General features: G+C 52.7%; 1 protein-coding gene across 4 annotated transcripts in view; it reads left to right on the top strand.

Annotated features, from left to right (window-relative positions):
* LOC140392920 (atrophin-1-like) overlaps positions 1 to 20,396 on the top strand; it is a 238,203-nt gene that overhangs the window by 42,413 nt on the left and 175,394 nt on the right. For 3 of the 4 annotated variants that reach the window (XM_072478699.1, XM_072478702.1, XM_072478700.1), the window contains exons 3-6: positions 479 to 583; positions 5,266 to 6,491; positions 7,380 to 7,590; positions 9,063 to 9,219. In XM_072478699.1, the coding sequence (XP_072334800.1) occupies positions 479 to 583; positions 5,266 to 6,491; positions 7,380 to 7,590; positions 9,063 to 9,219 (1,699 nt within the window). The remainder of the gene's footprint in view (positions 1 to 478; positions 584 to 5,265; positions 6,492 to 7,379; positions 7,591 to 9,062; positions 9,220 to 20,396) is intronic. The other variant, XM_072478701.1, reaches the window with a different exon arrangement.

Below are 20,396 nucleotides of genomic sequence, written 5' to 3' on the forward strand. Positions count from 1 at the left end.
GTCTCTTTCTCTCTCTCCCTCTGTCTGTCTCTCTGTCTCTTTCCCTGTCTCTCACTCTCTGACTCACTCCCTCTCTCCTGACTATCTCTCTGGCTCACTCGTTCGCTTTCTCTCCCACTCTCACACTCTTTCTGCCACTCTCTCACCCTCTGTCTCTCTCTGTCTGTCTGTCTCTGCCTCAGTCTCACTCTCTCTCTGTCTCTCTCACTCACTCACCCTCTCTGTCTCTCACTTTCTCTCTATCTCTCCCTCTCCTCCTTTAAGATGCTCCATTAAACCAACTCTTTGATTGATCTTTTGCTCGCCCTTCCCCAAGACGACCTTACGTGCCACAGGGTCAAATGCGGTTGTTTCAGGCTGCTGTGAGCTGCCGTGCGATTTTTAATGTGTGTAACTGACAAAACATGCTCTGAAGACACTTTTGAGAATTCAGTTATCTGTGCATTCAAAACAATTGGCTTCTGTCCGGATGTTCTAGGTTGATGCAACGCTCGATCTGAACTTGGGGAAAATTATCAGAGAGAGAATACAGTCGGATGATGACCGGTCAGATCGTCTGAATCGCAAGAAAATTAAATTACGGGTGAGTTTAATGGGGGACAATGTAGGGGGAGCTCTACACTGTACCTAACCTGTGCTGTACATGTCCTGGGAATGTTTGATGGGGATAGTCTCGATCGAGCTTTACTCTGTATCTAACCCTGTGCTGTACCTGGCCTGGGGGTGTGTGATGGGGACAGTGTAGAGGGAGCTTTACTCTGTATTTAACCCCGTGCTGTACCTGTCCTGGGAGTGTTTGATGGGGACAGTGTAGAGGGAGCTTTACTCTGCATCTAACCCCATGCTATACCTGTCCTGGGAGAGTTTGATGGGGACAGTGTAGAGGGAGCTTTACTCTGTACCTAACCACGTGCTGTTCCTGTCCTGGGAGTGTTTGATGGGGACAGTGTAGAGGGAGCTTTACTCTGTATCTAACCCCGTGCTGTACCTGTCCTGGGAGTGTTTGATGGGGACAGTGTAGAGGGAGCTTTACTCTGTATTTAACCCCGTGCTGTACCTGTCCTGGGAGTGTTTGATGGGGACAGTGTAGAGGGAGCTTTACTCTGCATCTAACCCCATGCTATACCTGTCCTGGGAGAGTTTGATGGGGACAGTGTAGAGGGAGCTTTACTCTGTACCTAACCACGTGCTGTTCCTGTCCTGGGAGTGTTTGATGGGGACAGTGTAGAGGGAGCTTTACTCTGTATCTAACCCCGTGCTGTACCTGTCCTGGGAGTGTTTGATGTGGACAGTGCAGATGGAGCTTTACTCTGTATCTAACCCTGTGCTGTACCTGTCCTGGGAGTGTTTGATGTGGACAGTGTAGAGGGAGCTTTACTCTGTATCGAACCACGTGCTGTACCTGTCCTGAGAGTGTTTGATGGGGACAGTGTAGAGGGACCTTTACTCTGTATCGAACCACGTGCTGTACCTGTCCTGGGAGTGTTTGATGGGGACAGTGTAGAGGGACCTTTACTCTGTATCGAACCACGTGCTGTACCTGTCCTGAGAGTGTTTGATGGGGACAGTGGAGATGGAGCATTATTAGCATTATTCTGTATCTAACCCCATCCTGTACTGTCCTGGGAGTGTTTGATGGGGATAGTCTAGAGCGAGCTTTACTTTGTATCTAACCCGTGCTGTACCTGTCCTGGGAGTGTTTGATGTGGACAGTGCAGATGGAGCTTTACTCTGTATATAACCCCGTGCTGTACCTGTCCTGGGGGTGTTTGATGTGGACAATGCAGAGGGACCTTTACTCTGTATCGAACCACGTGCTGTACCTGTCCTGGGAGTGTTTGATGGGGACAGTGGAGAGGGAGCATTATTTGCATTATTCTGTATCTAACCAGGGGGATGGGAACCGATGTAGGAAGTCAGTGGGGACAGAAACAAAAGGCAGGAAGGGAGAGTGTGTAAAGCATGATCAGAGAAAGCAGGGCAGAGAGCAAGGAAGGTCTACATTAAACTGCATTTATTTCAATGCAAGGGGCCTGACGGGCAAAGCGGATGAACTCAGGGCATGGACGGGCACATGGGACTGGGATATTATAGCTATGACTGAAACATGGCTAAGGGAGGGGCAGGACTGGCAGCTCAATGTTCCGGGGTACAGATGCTATAGAAAGGATAGAACAGGAGGTAAGAGAGGAGGGGGAGTGGCGTTTTTGATTAGGGAGAACATCACAGCAGTACTTAGAGGGGATATATCCGAGTGTTCGCCCACTGAGTCTATATGGGTGGAACTGAAAAATAAGAAGGGAGAGATCACCTTGGTAGGACTGTACTACAGGCCCCCAAATAGTCAGCGGGAAATTGAGGAGCAAATATGTAAGGAGATTACAGATAGCTGCAAGAATAATAGGGTGGTAGTAGTAGGGGACTTTAACTTTTCCAACATTGACTGGGACAGCCATAGCATTAGGGGTTTGGATGGAGGGAAATTTGTTGAGTGTATTCAGGAGGAATTTCTCATTCAGTATGTGGATGGACCGACTAGAGAGGGGGCAAAACTTGACCTCGTCTTGGGAAATAAGGAAGGGCAAGTGATAGAAGTGCTAGTGAGGGATCACTTTGGGACAAGTGACCATAATTCCATTAGTTTTAAGATAGCTATGGAGAATGATAGGTCTGGCCCAAGAGTTAAAATTCTTAATTGGGGCAAGGCCAATTTTGATGGTATCAGACAGGAACTTGCAGAGGTAGATTGGGGGAGACTATTGGCAGACAAAGGGACGGCTGGTAAATGGGAGGCTTTTAAAAATGTGTTAACCAGGGTGCAGGGTAAGCACATTCCCTTTAGAGTGAAGGGCAAGGCTGGTAGAAGTAGGGAACCCTGGATGACTCGAGATATTGAGACTCTGGTCAAAAAGAAGAAGGAGGCATATGACGTACATAAGCAACTGGGATCAAGTAGATCCCTTGAAGAGTATAGAGATTGTCGAAATAGAGTTAAGAGGGAAATCAGGAGGGCAAAAAGGGGACATGAAATTGCTTTGGCAAATAATGCAAGGGTGAATCCAAAGAGATTCTACAGATACATAAAGGGGAAAAGAGTAACTAGGGACAGAGTAGGGCCTCTTAAGGATCAACAAGGGCATCTATGTGCAGAGCCACAAGAGTTGGGTGAGATCCTGAATGAATATTTCTCATCGGTATTCACGGTGGAGAAAGGCATGGATGTTAGGAAACTAAGGGAAATAAATAGTGATGTCTTGAGAAGTGTGCATATTACAGAGGAGGAGGTGCTGGAAGTCTTAAAGCGCATCAAGGTAGATAAATCCCCGGGACCTGATGAAATGTATCCCAGGATGTTGTGGGAGGCTAGGGAGGAAATTGCGGGTCCCCTAACCGAGATATTTGAATCATCGGCAGCCACAGGTGAGGTGCCTGAAGATTGGAGAGTGGCGAATGTTGTGCCCTTGTTTAAGAAGGGCAGCAGGGAAAAGCCTGGGAACTACAGACCGGTGAGCCTAACGTCTGTAGTAGGTAAGTTGCTAGAAGGTATTCTGAGAGACAGGATCTACAAGCATTTAGAGAGGCAAGGACTGATTCGGGGCAGTCAGCATGGCTTTGTGCGTGGAAAATCATGTCTCACAAATTTGATTGAGTTTTTTGAGGGAGTGACCAAGAAGGTAGATGAGGGCAGTGCAGTAGACGTTGTCTACATGGACTTTAGCAAAGCCTTTGACAAGGTACCGCATGGTAGGTTGTTGCAGAAGGTTAAAGCTCACGGGATCCAGGGTGAGGTTGCCAATTGGATTCAAAATTGGCTGGACAACAGAAGGCAGAGGGTGGTTGTAGAGGGTTGTTTTTCAAACTGGAGGCCTGTGACCAGTGGTGTGCCTCAGGGATCGGTGCTGAGTCCACTGTTATTTGTGATTTATATTAATGATTTGGATGAGAATTTAGGAGGCATGGTTAGTAAGTTTGCAGATGACACCAAGATTGGTGGCACAGTGGATAGTGAAGAAGGTTATCTAGGATTGCAACGGGATCTTGATCAATTAGGCCAGTGGGCCGACGAATGGCAGATGGAGTTTAATTTAGATAAATGTGAGGTGATGCATTTTGGCAGATCGAATCAGGCCAGGACCTACTCAGTTAATGGTATGGCGTTGGGGAGAGTTATAGAACAAAGAGATCTAGGAGTACAGGTTCATAGCTCCTTGAAGGTGGAGTCGCAGGTGGACAGGGTGGTGAAGAAGGCATTCGGCATGCTTGGTTTCATTGGTCAGAACATTGAATATAGGAGTTGGGATGTCTTGTTGAAGTTGTACAAGACATTGGTACGGCCACACTTGGAATACTGTGTGCAGTTCTGGTCACCCTATTATAGAAAGGATATTATTAAACTAGAAAGAGTGCAGAAAAGATTTACTAGGATGTTGCCGGGACTTGATGGTTTGAGTTATAAGGAGAGGCTGGATAGACTGGGACTTTTTTCCCTGGAGCGTAGGAGGCTTAGGGGTGATCTTATAGAGGTCTATAAAATAATGAGGGGCATAGATAAGGTAGATAGTCAACATCTTTTCCCAAAGGTAGGGGAGTCTAAAACTAGAGGGCATAGGTTTAAGGTGAGAGGGGAGAGATTCAGAAGGGCCCAGAGGGGCAATTTCTTCACTCAGAGGGTAGTGAGTGTCTGGAATGGGCTGCCAGAGGTAGTAGTAGAGGCGGGTACAATTGTGTCTTTCAAAAAGCATTTAGATGGTTACATGGGTAAGATGGGTATAGAGGGTTATGGGCCAAGTGCGGGCAACTGGGACTAGCTTAATGGTAAAAACTGGGCGGCATGGACTGGTTGGGCCGAAGGGCCTGTTTCCATGCTGTAAACTTCTATGATTCTATGATTCTTCTAACCCCATCCTGTACTGTCCTGGGAGTGTTTGATGAGGACAGTTTAGAGGGAGCTTTACTCTGTATCTAACCCCATCCTGTACTGTCCTGGGAGTGTTTGATGGGGACTGTGTAGAGGGAGCTTTACTCTGTATGTAACCCCGTGCTGTACCTGTCCTGGGAGTGTTTGATGGGGACAGTGTAGAGGGAGCTTTACTCTGTATCTAACCCCATCCTGTACTGTCCTGGGAGTATTTGATGGGGACAGTGTAGAGGGAGCTTTACTCTGTATATAACCCCGTGTTGTATCTGTCCTGGGAGTGTTTGATGGGGACAGTGTCAGGCTTCGTCAAGATGATTAACTTTCCTCCCTCTCACTCTCTCTCACAGCAGGAATTTATTCAGCCTCTCTCTCCATCTGACCTGGACAGCCTCGACAGTAATAGCCTGAACGAGGACAACAGCAGTGACCCCAGGGACATCGACCAGGACAATCGCAGTACCTCGCCCAGCCTTGCCAGCCCTTGCGGTGTTGACAGTGACACAGACTCATCCGTATCCCAGTGCCCACTTGCCCCCCTCGGGGGCAGCCCGCTTCCTGTCCCCTCGAGTCTGGAGACCCAGCCCGACCTTGCTGACTCTGCGACCCTCCCCATTCCCCGGACTCTCCCCCAAGGCGACTCTCAGGCTTCCCGGCCTGCCCCCGCTGCTCCCCCGCCTCGCCCTCCCTCCCTGCCATACACGGGCCTCAAGCCTGGGGAGGTGCCTGCCAAGGCCCCGGCCCCCCACGTGCCCGTCAACCTACCCCCCCCGCCAGCCCTCAAACCCCTTGCCCACCCCCCACCGCCCGGGCCCCCCTGCCAGGCCCAAATGCCCGCTCTGCAGCCGATGGCACAGGCCGGGCCACTCCCAGCGACGGCCCCGTCAACTGGTCTGACCCAGGGCCCTGGCCTGCCCCCCAGCCCCCTGTTGGCGCCCTCCAACGCAGCTGCCAGCCACTTTGCCCACCCGCCACCCCCCCCACCTCCTCCTCCTCCATCGTCACCCGCCTCACACCCACTGCCCCCTTCACCCTCTGCTGCCCCCACCCATCCGCTCAACTTTCCCTCCCTCCCCCAGCAGGGGGGCAACCCAGCCTGGGGACAGCCCCCTCCCTATGCCCGCCCTTCAACCTGCCACCCGGGTGGCGCCCCCAGAGCCTCCCCCTATGTCCAGGGTGGTCCGCACGGTGCCAACCAGGCCTCCGGCCTGGGTCTTCAATCCTCCTCCTCCTCTTCCTCCACCTCCTCGGTCAAAGCATACCCATCCTCGGGCCATGGGGGCTATGCCCAGGCCTTGCCCGCCCACTACCTCAGCGCGGGGCCACCAGGGCCCCCCACCTACCCTCTCCCAAGCGTCGATGGCCAGCCCTCCCGCCTGCCACCCTACCCCTTCCCCTCGACTGGCTCCCTCCCTTCCTCCAAACCCCCACCTGCCCCGCCCGTCACCAAGCCCCGGGACGATGTGGCCGAGGAGCCTGAGGAGCCGCCAGAGAGCCCGCCCCTGGTGTCAGCACGCAGCCCCTCGCCGGACCCCCGTGTGGTGGACACTGCCAGCCACGCAAGCCAGTCAGCCAGGTATGGCCACCCTATCCTCCCACAGCAGACCGAACACCCTCTCTCTAAAACTCTCTGCCTGTCTCTCACTTTGCATCTCTCTCCCTAGCTCTCTCTGTCTCTCTCCGTGTCTCTTTCTCTGTCTCTCTCTCTCTTTGTCTCTCTCTGTCTCTATCTCTCTGTCTCTCTTTCTCTCTGTCTCTCTCTCTCTCTCTCTCTGTCTCTCTTTCTCTCTCTGTCTCTCTCTCTGTGGCTCGCTTTGACTTTCTGTCTATCTTTCTCTGTCTCGCTCTTTCCCTATTTCTCTTTCTGTGTCTCTCTTTCTTTCCCTCTCGCTCTCTGTTCCTCTCGTGTCTCTCTCTCACTCTATTTCTCTGTCTCAGTCTCTGTCTGTCCCTGGCTCGGTCTCTCTCTGTCTATCATTTTCTCCCAGTCTCTATCTGTCTCTCTGTCTGTCTCTCTCTCTCTCCCACTGTCTATCTGTCTGTCTGTCTCTCTTTCGCTCTATCTCCTTCTGTCTGTCTCTCTTGCTCTGCCTCTCTCTCTATCCCCTGTCTTCCTCTCCCTTTCTTAGGATCTCTCTCTCTCATTCTCTTTCTCTCTGTCTCTCCCTCTCTCTCTGCCTGTCCCTCTTCCTGTCCCTCTTTCTGTCTCTCTGACTTTGTCTCTCTCTGTTTGTCTCTCTGTCTCCCTCTCTCTCTTTCTCATCTCTCTCTCACTTTCTCTCCCTCTGTCTCTCTCCCTCGTTCTCTGTCTCTCTCTCTCTCTCTGTCTCTCTCGCTCTCTCTCTCTCCCTGTCTCCCTCTACCTCTATCTGTCACTTTCTCTGTCTCTCTTGCTCTGTCTCTCTCCCTTTCTGTCTCTCTGTCAGTACTAATCCACTCTCTCTCTGTCTACCTCCGCTGGTAGATTTATCAGGCATTTCGACCGTGGGTATAACTCCTGCTCCCGCTGTGACCTTTATTTCATTCCACTGCCAGGCTCCAAACTGGCGAAGAAACGAGAAGAGCTGCTGGAGAGAGCCCGGAAGGAGGCGGAGCAGAGAGTGAGGGAGGAAAAGGAACGTGAGCGAGAGAGGGAACGAGAGAGGGAACGCGAGAAAGAAATGGAAAGAGCGATGGTGAGCAAAGCAGATAATGAACCCTCTGAATAACCTATGTCAGCATCGCGCAGTCCCAGGAACAGGTACAGAGCTCCTTCTGAAAAAGGGGAAATCTGTCAAAGGGAGAACATGATAACTATCCTATAGTCCTACCCACTTTATACCCAGGGCGGTATTCTCTCAGGCTGGCCCGGCTGGAGAATCCTCGCGACTGCCGCGAATCGCGCCACGCCGAACCGATGCCGGCCCGCGATTCTCCGCAGAGCGGAGAATTGGCGCCGGCGTGTTTGGCGCGCCGCCGGTCGGGGGCTGCTCTACGTGGCCAGCCTGCCGATTCTCGGCTCGGGATGGGTCGAGCGGCCGTCGGAAAAACGCCGAGTCCTGCCGACGCTGTCTCTCTCCATCGTTACTAAGGTAACAGTTCCATTGAGAGCCTACAGAGGCCTAAATCCCATTGCTACGCTAACAGACTGGAACAGGTCCTTGATGGACCTAACTCCCCTTGCTCTGCTCACAAACCCAAACCGGGGCTTAGATAGGCCTAACTCCCATTGCTATGATAACAGGCCCGAATGGGGCCCAAATGTGCTTTAACTCCCCTTGCTCTGCTAACAGGCCCAAACGAGGGCCTAGATGGGCTTAACACTCATTGCTCCACTAACATGCCAGAATGCAGCCTGAGATGGGCCTCACACCCATTGCTACGGTAATAGGCCTAAATAGGCCAGTCTTGTGTTGCTCAGGTAAGATGTCTAAAAGATGTTAAAACAGCCCACGTGACTGCTATGGTAACAGGCCTATTATGGGCCCAACCAGGATAACTTCCATTGTTATGCTAATAGTCCCAAATAGGGCCAAAAAACACCAACCTCTTGATGCTAAGATAACAGGCCTGAAAGAAGCTAAAGAGGCCGATAGCATTGCTATGGTAAAAGACTAGTTGTGGGCCCCAAACAAGCCTAACTCTTATTGCTCTGCTAACAGGCCCAAACCTAATTGGGGCTACTTCATGTTGCTAAGGTAACAGGCCGAAAAGAAGCTAAATCTGCCTGTATGATTTCTGAAGTAACAGGCTCGTTGTGGACCTCAACAGGCCTAACTCCTGCTGCTAAAGTAAGAGGCTTGAATGGGGGTAAACAGACCCGGACTTATTTTTAATAAATTTAGAGTACTCCATTATTATTTTTCCAATTAAGGGGCAATTTAGGGTGTCCAATCCACCTACCCTGCACATCTTTGGGCTGTGGGGGTAAAACCCACGTAGACATGAGGAGAATGTGCAAACTCCAAACTAAAGTGACCCAGGACCGGGATTTGAACCCGGGTCCTCAGCGATGCAGTCCCAGTGCTAACCACTGCGCCACCATGCTGCCCTTCCTACACCCGGACTTGACGTATTTTCTATCATGCACCATTTCTGCCGCTAAAGGAGCCGTCGCTTCCACTCGTGCATTTAATTCTGCTAACTTGCTCTTTCTTTCCCTCCCCAGAAACTCTCCAACGAGACACGGATGCAGGATGCCATCTTGATGGGCGCCGCAGCGGGCGGCGGTGGTGGCCATCGGCCCACCTTCGAGGCCCAGCCGGGCAGCATAGCGGCCGTGCCGCCCTACCTAGGGCCTGACACGCCAGCCTTGCGGACGCTCAGTGAGTATGCCCGGCCCCACGGCCTGCTGGGGGCCGGCGGGGGCCGCCCCCTGGGCCTCCCAGCCCGCGGGCGGGAGCCCCGGGACGCCGAGCCGCGTGAGCGGCTGAAACTGGGCTTCGAGGTCAAGGCCGCAGAGTCGGAGCAGCCAGGATCAGCGGGGGTCCCCGTCCTGCGTTTCGGCCGGCTTGGGGGGTTGGTGTCCTCGCCCCCACGCCCGGCCCCACCTCACCCCGAGAGGCACCAGCAGCAGCAGCAGGCCACAGATCGGATGCCCTCCCTCACCAGCGAGCCCCTGGCCCACCTCCAGATGCTGAACACTGCTCCCCACCACCATCATCAGCACTCACACATCCACTCCCATCTCCACCTTCACCAGCAAGACGGCGGCCAGCAAGGTGAGCAGCCAGAACCCGCTTCCCACACCCCGCCCCAATCACTGCCACCCACCTCCTTCTCCCCCACCCCGCCTGCAAACCCCAAACAGCCCTAGCCTCCTTTGCCAGGTTCCTCTCACAGCCTCAGGCCTAGTATTGTCAATGTTACAGAGATACTTCCATTGCTAGGGTCCCCTCACAGCCTCGGGCCTATTGTCAATGTAACAGATAGGCTCCCTTCGCTAGGCTCCCCTCGCAGCCTATAGCCAAGTATTGTCAATGTAACAGATCCTTCCATTGCTAGGGTCCCCTCAGCCTTGGGCCGAGTATTGTCAACGGCCACAGAGAATTCTTTGTTGCTAGGCTCCCCTTCCAGCCCAGACTAAGTATTGCCAACGTAGCAGTGATCTCTCCAATGCCAGGGTCCCCTCACAGCCCCGGGTCTAGTATTGTCAACAGAACAGAGAATCGTCCATTGCCAGGCTCTCCTTGCAGCCTGGGGCCTAGCGTTGTTAATGTAACAGAGGTCTCCATTGTTAAGCTCCCTCACAGGCTCAGGCCTTGTATTCGGCAAGGTTGACAACCAACACAGCCTCAGGCCTATGATCGCCAGTTTGACCTCTGTCACTTGGCTCCCCTAAAAGCCTCGGGCCTAGTACCGCTGATGAAACAGATTGGTCTCTGTCACTGGGCTCCCGTCGCGGCATCAGGCCAAGTATCGTAAATCCGAAAGATTGACCTCCGTCGCTAGGCTGCTTTTGCAGCCTTGGTATTGCCTGTGTGACAGAGAGGCCTCTATTGCTAGGTTCACCTTGCAGCCTCCGGCCTAGTATTTCCAACGTGACAGGTTGACCTCCGTCACTGGGCTTCACTTGCCACCTCCTGCCTAGTGCTGTCAATGAGCAGATAGACCATGTCCCTCAGCTCACATTTAACAACTGTACCACAAGGGGCCTCTGTCCTCATGAGGAGTGAATTTTGCCTCCATCCCCCTTTCTGAGCTCTTTAAAAACTAACCTTGGCGAGATTACTTTTGCCCCAGACGGACCTTATAGCCAGTTAAAGAAGCCCTTCCTCCTGTTCCTCTTTTTCATGTTCGTAACAAAAACTATTTCCATGTGAAAGGTTCATTGCTGGGATAGGTTGGCAATTCCTTGTGGGAAGTTGCAGGGGACACAAGATGGTGTCCATTTTGAGGCCCAAGGTGTTTCTCTCAGGCCTGAGAAACAGGAGAGGGCGTTAGTGTTCTTATCCTGAACTCTAGAGGACTCCCCCGACCATGAGATGGCTTGCTGCCCTGCGCAGAAGCCCCAGATGGGCTGGGGTAAGGCCCTGGTTCCAGCCTCGGGGCTGTGTCGCATTAACTAATCCAACCCTATAGGCCCATTGTAGTTCTCCCTCAGAAATGCATGGGGTGGTGTGGGAGAGTGTTCACAGTGAGGGCAGGGAAGGCCTAAGGCTCCAGCCTTCTCCGCTCGGCCTCCCTCGCATCTCGGGCCCAGATAACGGAGAAGGACTTCTCCAGTTAGGTTGGGAGAATTGCTTGAGGGGGGAGAATTTTTATTCAGGACCCGGGGACAAAGTTGGGAGTGGGATGTGGGGGGGGGGGGGGGGGGGGGGGGGGGGGGGGCGTCGCGTCAGGGGAGAGGAGGGGGCGATGGGGGACCGGCGGAACGTGATGGCCAATCCTCTGATGCCATCCACCTCAGCAATGAAACCTTCATTTCTCTCTTCTTTCTCCCCGGCAGCGAGGCTCCTGGTAATCCTCCACTTGTGTCTAATCCACGCGGGAGCCATGTCTGGCGTGATCTTCGAAGAACAACTTGGGTTTCTCTCTGTCTTTCTCTCTCTCTCTCTCTCTCTCTCTCTCTCTCTCTCTCTCTATCTATCTATCTCGGTCTCTCTCTCTCTCTCTCTCTCTCACCGCTGGATGAGGCCGGAGTTGGCTTTTTCCTTTGGGGAACTGAGTCCCTGTAGCTCCGTGCCAATTTCTTGAGAGGGTGTTGGGGGTGGGGGGAGAGGGGGTGGGCGGTGGTCAGGGTGAAATTGGAGGGGATAGGCGGGAGCTGGTTGTCTGGGAGGGAGACACAGAGAGAGAGAGAGAGAGAGGGAGACAGAGAGAGACAGTCAGAGCGAAGAACAGAGAGAGACAGGGAGAGAGACAGACAGACAGAGAGAGAGAGAGACGGAGAGAGAGAGAGAGACAACTGGGAAGGTGTAAGCGATGGGAGAACGGCAAAATCTCAGGCAGACCCATCCCTCTATCACCTTATCGATGAGTAATCTTCCGGAATGGGCATGGGTTGGTTGGGGAGAGTGGGAGGAATGTGAGGCCCAAAATGGGGAGAGGGCGCAGACAGGCCGGACCCTATCCCTGACGCCAACTCGTTGCCTGCCCCACATTCTCGACCCTCACTGCGCGTCTGAACAGAAGCCCTTAGTGGCCCCTTTTTCCTGAATCCAGGGTTCCTGAGGTCAGACGAGGTACTGCCTTCCTTTGGTTCCTAGCGATAACACCTCCCACCTTCCTCCCTCCCCTTATGGACAGCAAACTGCCCCCCCCTCCGGTTCCCTCCTCCCCCCTCCCCCACCCCACACACAAGCCTACTGCAGTGGCGGAATTGGCTAATGCGGCCTACGATACATTAGGCTTTAAGCCTAAGCCTGCTCTGCAGGGGTGGTGGGGGGGATGGCGCACAGGGGCCAGCATCACCAATTGTCGAGGCATGGGGGTGGAGAGCAGTGGGGCAGGAGTGGTGGGGAATGCCAGGGTGTGAAAATCAGGCCCAAAGACTGCATAGCACAGTACAGGAGGTTTCTGTGGATGCCAACTATAGACCCGAGGCTTCAACTAGCCCTTCGATCGGGTACGGGGCCGGTGATGGGGCGGGGGGTGAGTACAGGAGGGAGAGGGAGATGTGGAGCCGGGATTTGGAGTGGAGGAGGATGCCTCTTAGTGCCAATGATGAGCACTGAACACAAGATGTGGATTACCAGGATTCAGGCTGGTTTGTTTTCGTGAAAAAGCTAATTTGACATGTCTCTTTTTTGTCCTGTTTTCGCACGGCATGGAAAATGGCTTCCATTTTTGTTCTGTCTCATTTATTTTTTAGTCAGGCTTAGAGATGACCCCACCACCCGACCCCCCACCCCACCCATCATACAAAGCTGGCCCTCCCAGGCCCACCACAGACCATTCGCCAAAAGCCTTGCCCTTCCTCCAGCCTCACCCTTCCTTGCGGCCAATGACCGGTCTCGGCAAACACCTCCTACCTCCCTCCCTCGCCCTCCTGCCAACAGCATTCCAAGACAGCTGTTTTCCCGTTCCGGGGTCTTTCTCTTCAGAGTCTCCTGCCAACCCGCGCCCCCACCCCCCACCAAAGCCCACATTGCGCACCTCTGCCCTACCCTCTCCTACCACCAGAACCCACCCCCTCGCTCCCCCACCACTCCAGAAATTGACATCAATCCCCAGGGCCTATTGAGGCCAAGCAAGGCCTGCCTGAGGTTGAGGGAGGGGGCGTAGATCTGCTGCTTTCTGCTGCTGATGTCTCTCTCTCTCTCTCTCTCTCTCTCTCTCTTTGTAGGCCTCTCTATCTATCTCTCTCTCTCACTTTCTCTACCACTATCTCTGTCTCCCTCTCTACCTCGCCCTCTCTGTCTCTCACCCTTTGTCTCTTCCTCTCCCTGTCTCTATCTCTGTCTATCTCTATCCATGTCAGTCTCCTCTCTATCTGTCTCTCTCTCCCACTCTATTGCTCTGTCTCTCTCTGTCCCTGTCTCTCTCTGTCTCTTTGTCTCTGTCCCTCTCTCTTTGTCTCTCCCTCTGCTCCACTTTCTCTGTATCTCGTTCCCTCTCTATCACTCTGTCTCTCTCCATCTCTGTCTCTCTCTCTCTGTCTCGGTTCCTCTCTGTTTCTCTGTCCCTCTCTATCGCTCTGTCTCTCTCTGTTTCTGTCCCTCTCTCTCTTTGTATCACTCTCTCTGTACCTCTCTCTCCCTCTCTATCGCCCTATCTCTCTCTGTATCTATCTCCCTCTCTATCGCTCTGTCTCTCTGCCTCTCTCTCCCTCTCTGTATCTCTCTCCCTCTCTGTATCTCTCTCCCTCTCTGTATCTCTCTCCCTCTCTGTATCTCTCTCCCTCTCTGTATCTCCCTCTCTGTATCTCTCTCCCTCTCTGTATATCTCTCCCTCTCTATTGCTCTCTCGCTCTCTGTCCCTCTCTCTCCCTCTCTATCGCCCTATCTCTCTCTGTATCTCTCTCCCTCTCTATCGCTCTGTCTCTCTCTCTGTCCCTCTCTCTCAATCTCTCTCTCTTTCTCTCTGTATCTCTCTCCCTCTCTATCGCTCTGTCTCTCTCTCTGTCCCTCTCTCTCAATCTCTCTTTCTCTCTCTCCCTCTCTATCGCTCTGTCTCTCTGCCTCTCTCTCCCTCTCTGTATCTCTCTCCCTCTCTGTATCTCTCTCCCTCTCTATCTCTCTCAGTCTCTCGCTCTCTGTCCCTCTCTCTGTATCTCTCTGTATCTGTCTCCCTCTCGATTACTCTGTCTCTCTCTCTGCCCCTCTCTGTATCTCTCTCCCTCTCTATCGCTCTGTCTCTCTCTGACTCAGTCCCCTCTCTCTCAATCACTCTCTCTCTCTTTGTCTCTCTCTCTCTGTATCTCGCTCCCTTTCTATCGCTCTGTCTCGCTCTGTCTCTCTCTGTCTCTGTATCTCTCTTTTTTTTCTTGCTCTCTCAGCAGGTTTCTCCTGTCTCCCAGCCGCGTATTTCTCGGCCGTTCACTGGCAGCGGGATTCTATCTTCCCGCCGCTTGTCAATGGGATTTCCCTTTGCAAGCATGCCACCCTGCGAAAAGTAAATTGGAAACACTGGAGAATTCAGACCTCTGTCTCTCTCTCTCCGTGCTCGATGTCTCTCGCTCTGTGTCTCTCTCGGCCTCTCTCCGTGCTCTCTTTCTCTTTGTCTCTCTCTCTCTCTGTCTCTCTCTGTCTCTCACTCTCACTCTCTCTCTCCCAGTGTTTTCTGTCTCTCGCTCTCTCTCTCTCTCTCTCGCTATCTCTCTCTCTCCATCCTCTGTTTCTCTTTCTCTGACTCTGCCTCTCTCTGTGTCTCCCCCTCTCTGTCTCCCTCTCTGTCTCCCTCTCTGTCTCCCTCTCTGTCTCCCTCTCTGTCTCCCTCTCTGTCTCCCTCTCTGTCTCCCTCTCTGTCTCCCTCTCTGTCTCCCTCTCTGTCTCCCTCTCTGTCTCCCTCTCTGTCTCCCTCTCTGTCTCCCTCTCTGTCTCCCTCTCTGTTTCCCTCTCTCTCTGTCTCTCTCTCTGTCTCTCTCTCTGTCTCTCTCTCTCGCTCTCTCTCTCTGTCTCTCTCTCTCTGTCTCTCTCTCTCTCTGTCTCTCTCTATCTCTGTCTCTCTCTCTCTGTCTCTCTCTCTCTGTCTCTCTCTCTCTGTCTCTCTCTCTGTCTCTCTCTCTGTCTCTCTCTCTGTCTCTCTCTCTGTCTCTCTCTCTCTCTCTGTCTCTCTCTCTCTGTCTCTCTCTCTCTGTCTCTCTCTCTCTGTCTCTCTCTCTGTCTCTCTCTCTCTCTAGCCCTCTCTCTCTCTCTGTCTCTCTCTATCTCTCTCCCTGTGTGTTTCTCTGTGAATCTTTCTCTCTCTGTCCCTCTCCCTCTGTCTCTCTCCCTCTCTCTCTGTCTATCTCTTCCTGTCTCCTTGCTCTCTGCCTCTCTCTCTCCCTATCTGTCTCCATCTCTCCAACTGCCTGTCCCACTCTCTGTCCTCTCTAGCTCTCCATCTCTGTCTGTGTGTCTCTCTCTCTGTCTCCGTGTCTGTCTCTCTTTCTCCCTGTCTCTCTCGTTCTGACTCTGTGTCTCTTTCTCTCCCTCTCGACCTCTCCGTTTATCTGTTTGTCTCTCTGTTTTGTCTACACCTGAGAAGAGAGGTTGTTGTGGTGGGGGTGGGTGTGTGTGGGTATGGTGGGGGTGCTCCTCGCTTAGCCTCCTTCGAAGTCTACCCAGTGGGGTGAGAAACGAGGCAGCCTTCTGGCCTATGGACTTGAGGGTATGATGCAAAACACCAAGAGATAGAAATCGAGGTGAAGCTGGGGAGGATATGCAGAGTGGGGATGCAGGATGGGGTTAGGGGATAAGGGAGTCAGTCAGACTGTGTGGCATTCAGAGAGAGAGAGACCGAGAGAGAGGAGTCTGAGAGACACCAGTCAGTGTAGAGATATCTCCCTGAGAGAGGGGACTGAGAGACACCAGTCAGTGTACAGATATCTCCCTGGGAGAGAGAGAGAGAGGACTGAGAGACAGTGCACAGATATCTCCCCGAGAGAGAGAGGACTGAGACACACCAGTCAGTGTACAGATGTCTCCCTGGGAGAGAGAGAGAGGCCTGAGAGACAGTGCACAGATATCTCCCCGAGAGAGAGAGAGAGAGGACTGAGACACACCAGTCAGTGTACAGATGTCTCCCTGGGAGAGAGAGAGGACTGAGAGACACCAGTCAGTGTACAGATGTCACCCTGAGAGAGGGGACTGAGAGACACCAGTCAGTGTACAGATATCTCCCTAAGAGAGAGGGGGAACTGAGAGACACCAGTCAGTGTACAGATATCTCCCTGGGAGAGAGAGAGAGAGGACTGAGAGACAGTGCACAGATATCTCCCCGAGAGAGAGAGGACTGAGACACACCAGTCAGTGTACAGATGTCTCCCTGGGAGAGAGAGAGAGGCCTGAGAGACAGTGCACAGATATCTCCCCGAGAGAGAGAGAGAGAGGACTGAGACACACCAGTCAGTGTACAGATGTCTCCCTGGGAGAGAGAGAGGACTGAGAGACACCAGTCAGTGTACAGATGTCACCCTGAGAGAGGGGACTGAGAGACACCAGTCAGTGTACAGATATCTCCCTAAGAGAGAGGGGGAACTGAGAGACACCAGTCAGTGGACAGATATCTCCCTGATAGAGAGAGAGAGGACTGAGAGACACCAGTCAGTGTACACATATCTCCCTGAGAGAGAGAGAGGGGACTGAGAGACACCAGCCAGTGTACAGATATCTTTCGGAGAGGGAGAGGACTGTAAAACACCAGTCAGTGTACACATATCTCCCTGAGAGAGAGAGAGAGGACAGAGACACCAGTCAGTGTACAGAATCTCCCTGAGAGAGAGAGAGAGAGAGGACAGAGACACCAGTCAGTGTACAGATATCTCCCTGAGAGAGAGGGGACTGAGAGACACCAGTCACTGTCAGAAATCTCCCTGAGAGAGATGGGACTGAGTGACACCAGTCAGTGTACAGATCTCTCCCTGAGAGTGAGAGAGGGGACTGAGAGACACCAGTCAGTGTACCTTACCCCGTGCTGTAGCTGTCCCTGAGAGAGAGGGGACTGAGAGACATCAGTCAGTGTACAGATATCTCCGAGAGAAAGAGGGGGGACAGAGAAACACCAGTCAAATGTACAAACATCTCCCTGAGAGAGAGAAAGGACTGAGAGACACCAGTCAGTGTACAGATATCTCCCTGAGAGAGAGAAAGGACTGAGAGACACCAGTCAGTGGACAGATATCTCCCTGAGAGAGAGAGGGGACTTAGAGACACCAGTCAGTGTCCAGATATCTCCCTGAGAGAGAAGGGACTGAGAAACACCAGTCAGTGTACAGATATCTCCCTAAGAGAGAGGGGAAACTGAGGGACAACAGTCAATGTACAGATAGCTCCCTGAGACAGAGATGACTGAGAGACACCAGTCAGTGTACACATATCTCACTGAGAGAGCGAGGACTGAGAGACACCAGTCAGCGTACAGATATCTCCCAGAGAGAGAGGGGGCTGAGAGACGCCACTCAGTGTGCAGTTATCTCCCTGAGAGAGAGGGGGGACAGAGAGACACCAGTCAGTGTACAGATATCTCCTTGAAAGAGAGGGGACTGAGAGACCGCAGTCAGTGTACAGATATCTCCCTGAGAGAGAGGGGACTGAGAGACAACAGTCAGTGTACAGATATCTCCTTGAGTGAGAGGGGACTGAGAAACACCAGTCAGTGTACAGATATCACCCTGAGAGAGAGTGGACAGGGACTCCAGTCAGTGTACAGATATCTCCCTGAGATTGAGGGGACTGAGAGACAGCAGTCAGTGTACAGATATCTCAGTGAGAGAGAGGGGACTGAGAGACAACAGTCAGTGTACAGATATCTCCCTGAGAGAGAGGGGACTGAGAGACAACAGTCAGTGTACAGATATCTCCTTGAGTGAGAGGGGACTGAGAAACACCAGTCAGTGTACAGATATCACCCTGAGAGAGAGTGGACAGGGACTCCAGTCAGTGTACAGATATCTCCCTGAGATTGAGGGGACTGAGAGACAGCAGTCAGTGTACAGATATCTCAGTGAGAGAGAGGGGACTGAGAGACAACAGTCAGTGTACAGATATCTCCTTGAGTGAGAGGGAACTGAGAAACACCAGTCAGTGTACAGATATCTCCCTGAGATTGAGGGGACTGAGAGACACCAGTCAGTGGACAGATATCTCCCTGAGAGTGAGGGGACTGAGAGACACCAGTCAGTGGACAGATATCTCCCTGAGAGAGAGGGGGACTGAGAGACACCAATCAGTATACAGATGTCTCGCTGAGAGAGGGGACTGAGAGACACCAGTCAGTGCACAGATGTCTCCCGAAGAGAGAGGGGACTGAGGGACACCAGTCAGTGTACAGATATCTTCCTTAGAGAGAGGGGACAGGGACTCCAGTCAGTGTACTGATATCTCCCTGAGAGAGAGAGGACTGAGGGACACCAGTCAGTGTCCAGATATCACCCTGAGAGAGAGAGGACTGAGAGACACGAGTCAGTGTCCAGGTATCTCACGGAGAGAAAGGGGACTGAGAGACAGCACGCAGTGTCCAGATATCCCTGAGAGAGGACTGAGAGACACCAGTCAGTGTACAGATATCTCCCTGTGGGAGAGAGGACTGAGAGACACCAGTCAGTGTACAGATATCTCCCTGAGAGAGAGCATTGAGAGACACCAGTCATTGTACAGATATCTCTTTGAGACACACAGGACTGAGAGGCACCAGTGCACAGATATCCCTGAGAAAGAGAGAGAGATGAGACAGAGAGACACCAGTTAGTGTGAAGCTATCTCGCTGAGAGAAAGGGGGAACTGAGAGATACTTCAGTATACAGATATCTCCCTGTCAGAGAGGCACTGAGGGACACCAGTCGGTGGACAGATATCTCCCTGAGAGAGAGAGGGGACTGAGAGACACCAGTCCGTGTAGAGATAACACCCTGAGAGAGTGGGGACTGAGCGACACCAGTCAGGGTGCAGATATCTCCCTGAGAGAGATAGGTCTGAGAGACATCAGTCAGTGTACAGATGCCTCCCTGAGAGAGGGGCCTGAGAGACACCAGTCAGTGTACAGATACCTCCCTGAGAGAGAGAGGGGACTGTGAGACACCAGTCAGTGTACAGATATCTCCCTGACAGAGAGGGGGGGCTGAGAGACACCAGTCAGTGTACAGATATCTCCCTAAGAGAGAGATGGGAAAGGGACTCCAGTCAGTGTACAGATATCTCCTTGAAAAAGAGAGGGGGCTGAGAGACAACAGTCAGTGTACAGATATCTCTCAGATAGAAAGAGGGGGATTGAGCGACACCAGTCAGTGTCCAGTTATCTCCCTGAGAGAAAAAGGAGGACTGAGAGATACCAATCAGTGTACAGCTGTCTCCCTGAGAGAGAGGGGACTGAGAGACACCAGTCAGTGTACAGAAATGCCCCTGAGAGAGAGAGGGGGACTGAGAGACACCAGTCAGTGTACAGATATCACCCTGAGAGGGAGAGGCTGAGAGACACCAGTCAGTGTACAGATATCACCCTGAGAGAGAGGGGGCTGAGAGACACCAGTCAGTGTACAGATATCTCCCTGAGAGAGAGAGGGGGCTGAGAGACACCAGTCAGTGTACAGATATCACCCTGAGAGAGAGGGGGCTGAGAGACACCAGTCAGTGTACAGATATCCCTGAGAGAGAGAGGGGGCTGAGAGACACCAGTCAGTGTACAGATATCTCCCTGAGAGAGAGAGGGAGCTGAGAGACACCAGTCAGTGTACAGATATCTCCCTGAGAGAGAGAGGGGGCTGAGAGACACCAGTCTGTACAGATATCTCCCTGTGTGAGAGAGGACTGAGAGACACCAGTCAGTGTGCAGATATCTCCCTGAGAGAGAGGGTGCTGAGAGACACCAGTCAGTGTGCAGATATCTCCCTGAGAGAGAGGGGGCTGAGAGACACCAGTCAGTGTACAGATATCTCCCTGAGAGAGAGGGGGCTGAGAGACACCAGTCAGTGTACAGATATCTCCCTGTGTGAGAGAGGACTGAAAGACACCAGTCAGTTTACAGATATCTCCTTGTGTGACAGAGGACTGAGAGACACCAGTGTACAGATATCTCCCAAAGAGAGAGGGGGCTGAGAGACACCACTCAGTGTACAGATATCTCCATGAGAGGAGACTGTGAGACACCAGTCAGTGTCCAGATATCTCCCTGAGAGAGAGAGGACCGAGAGACACCAGTCAGTGTACAGATATCTCTTCAAGACACAGAGGACTGAGAGACACCAGTGCACAATATCCCTGAGAGAGAGAGATGAGACAGACAGATACTAGTCGGTGTACAGATATCTCCCTGAGAGAGAGGGGGGACTGAGATACAACAGTCAGTGTACAGGTATCTCCCTGAGAGAGAGATAGTGAGGGGACTGAGACACACCAGTCAGTGTACAGATATCACCCTGAGAGAG

Source organism: Scyliorhinus torazame, chromosome 16 (genome assembly GCF_047496885.1).
Source record: "Scyliorhinus torazame isolate Kashiwa2021f chromosome 16, sScyTor2.1, whole genome shotgun sequence".
NCBI classification, from domain to species: Eukaryota; Metazoa; Chordata; class Chondrichthyes; order Carcharhiniformes; family Scyliorhinidae; genus Scyliorhinus; species Scyliorhinus torazame.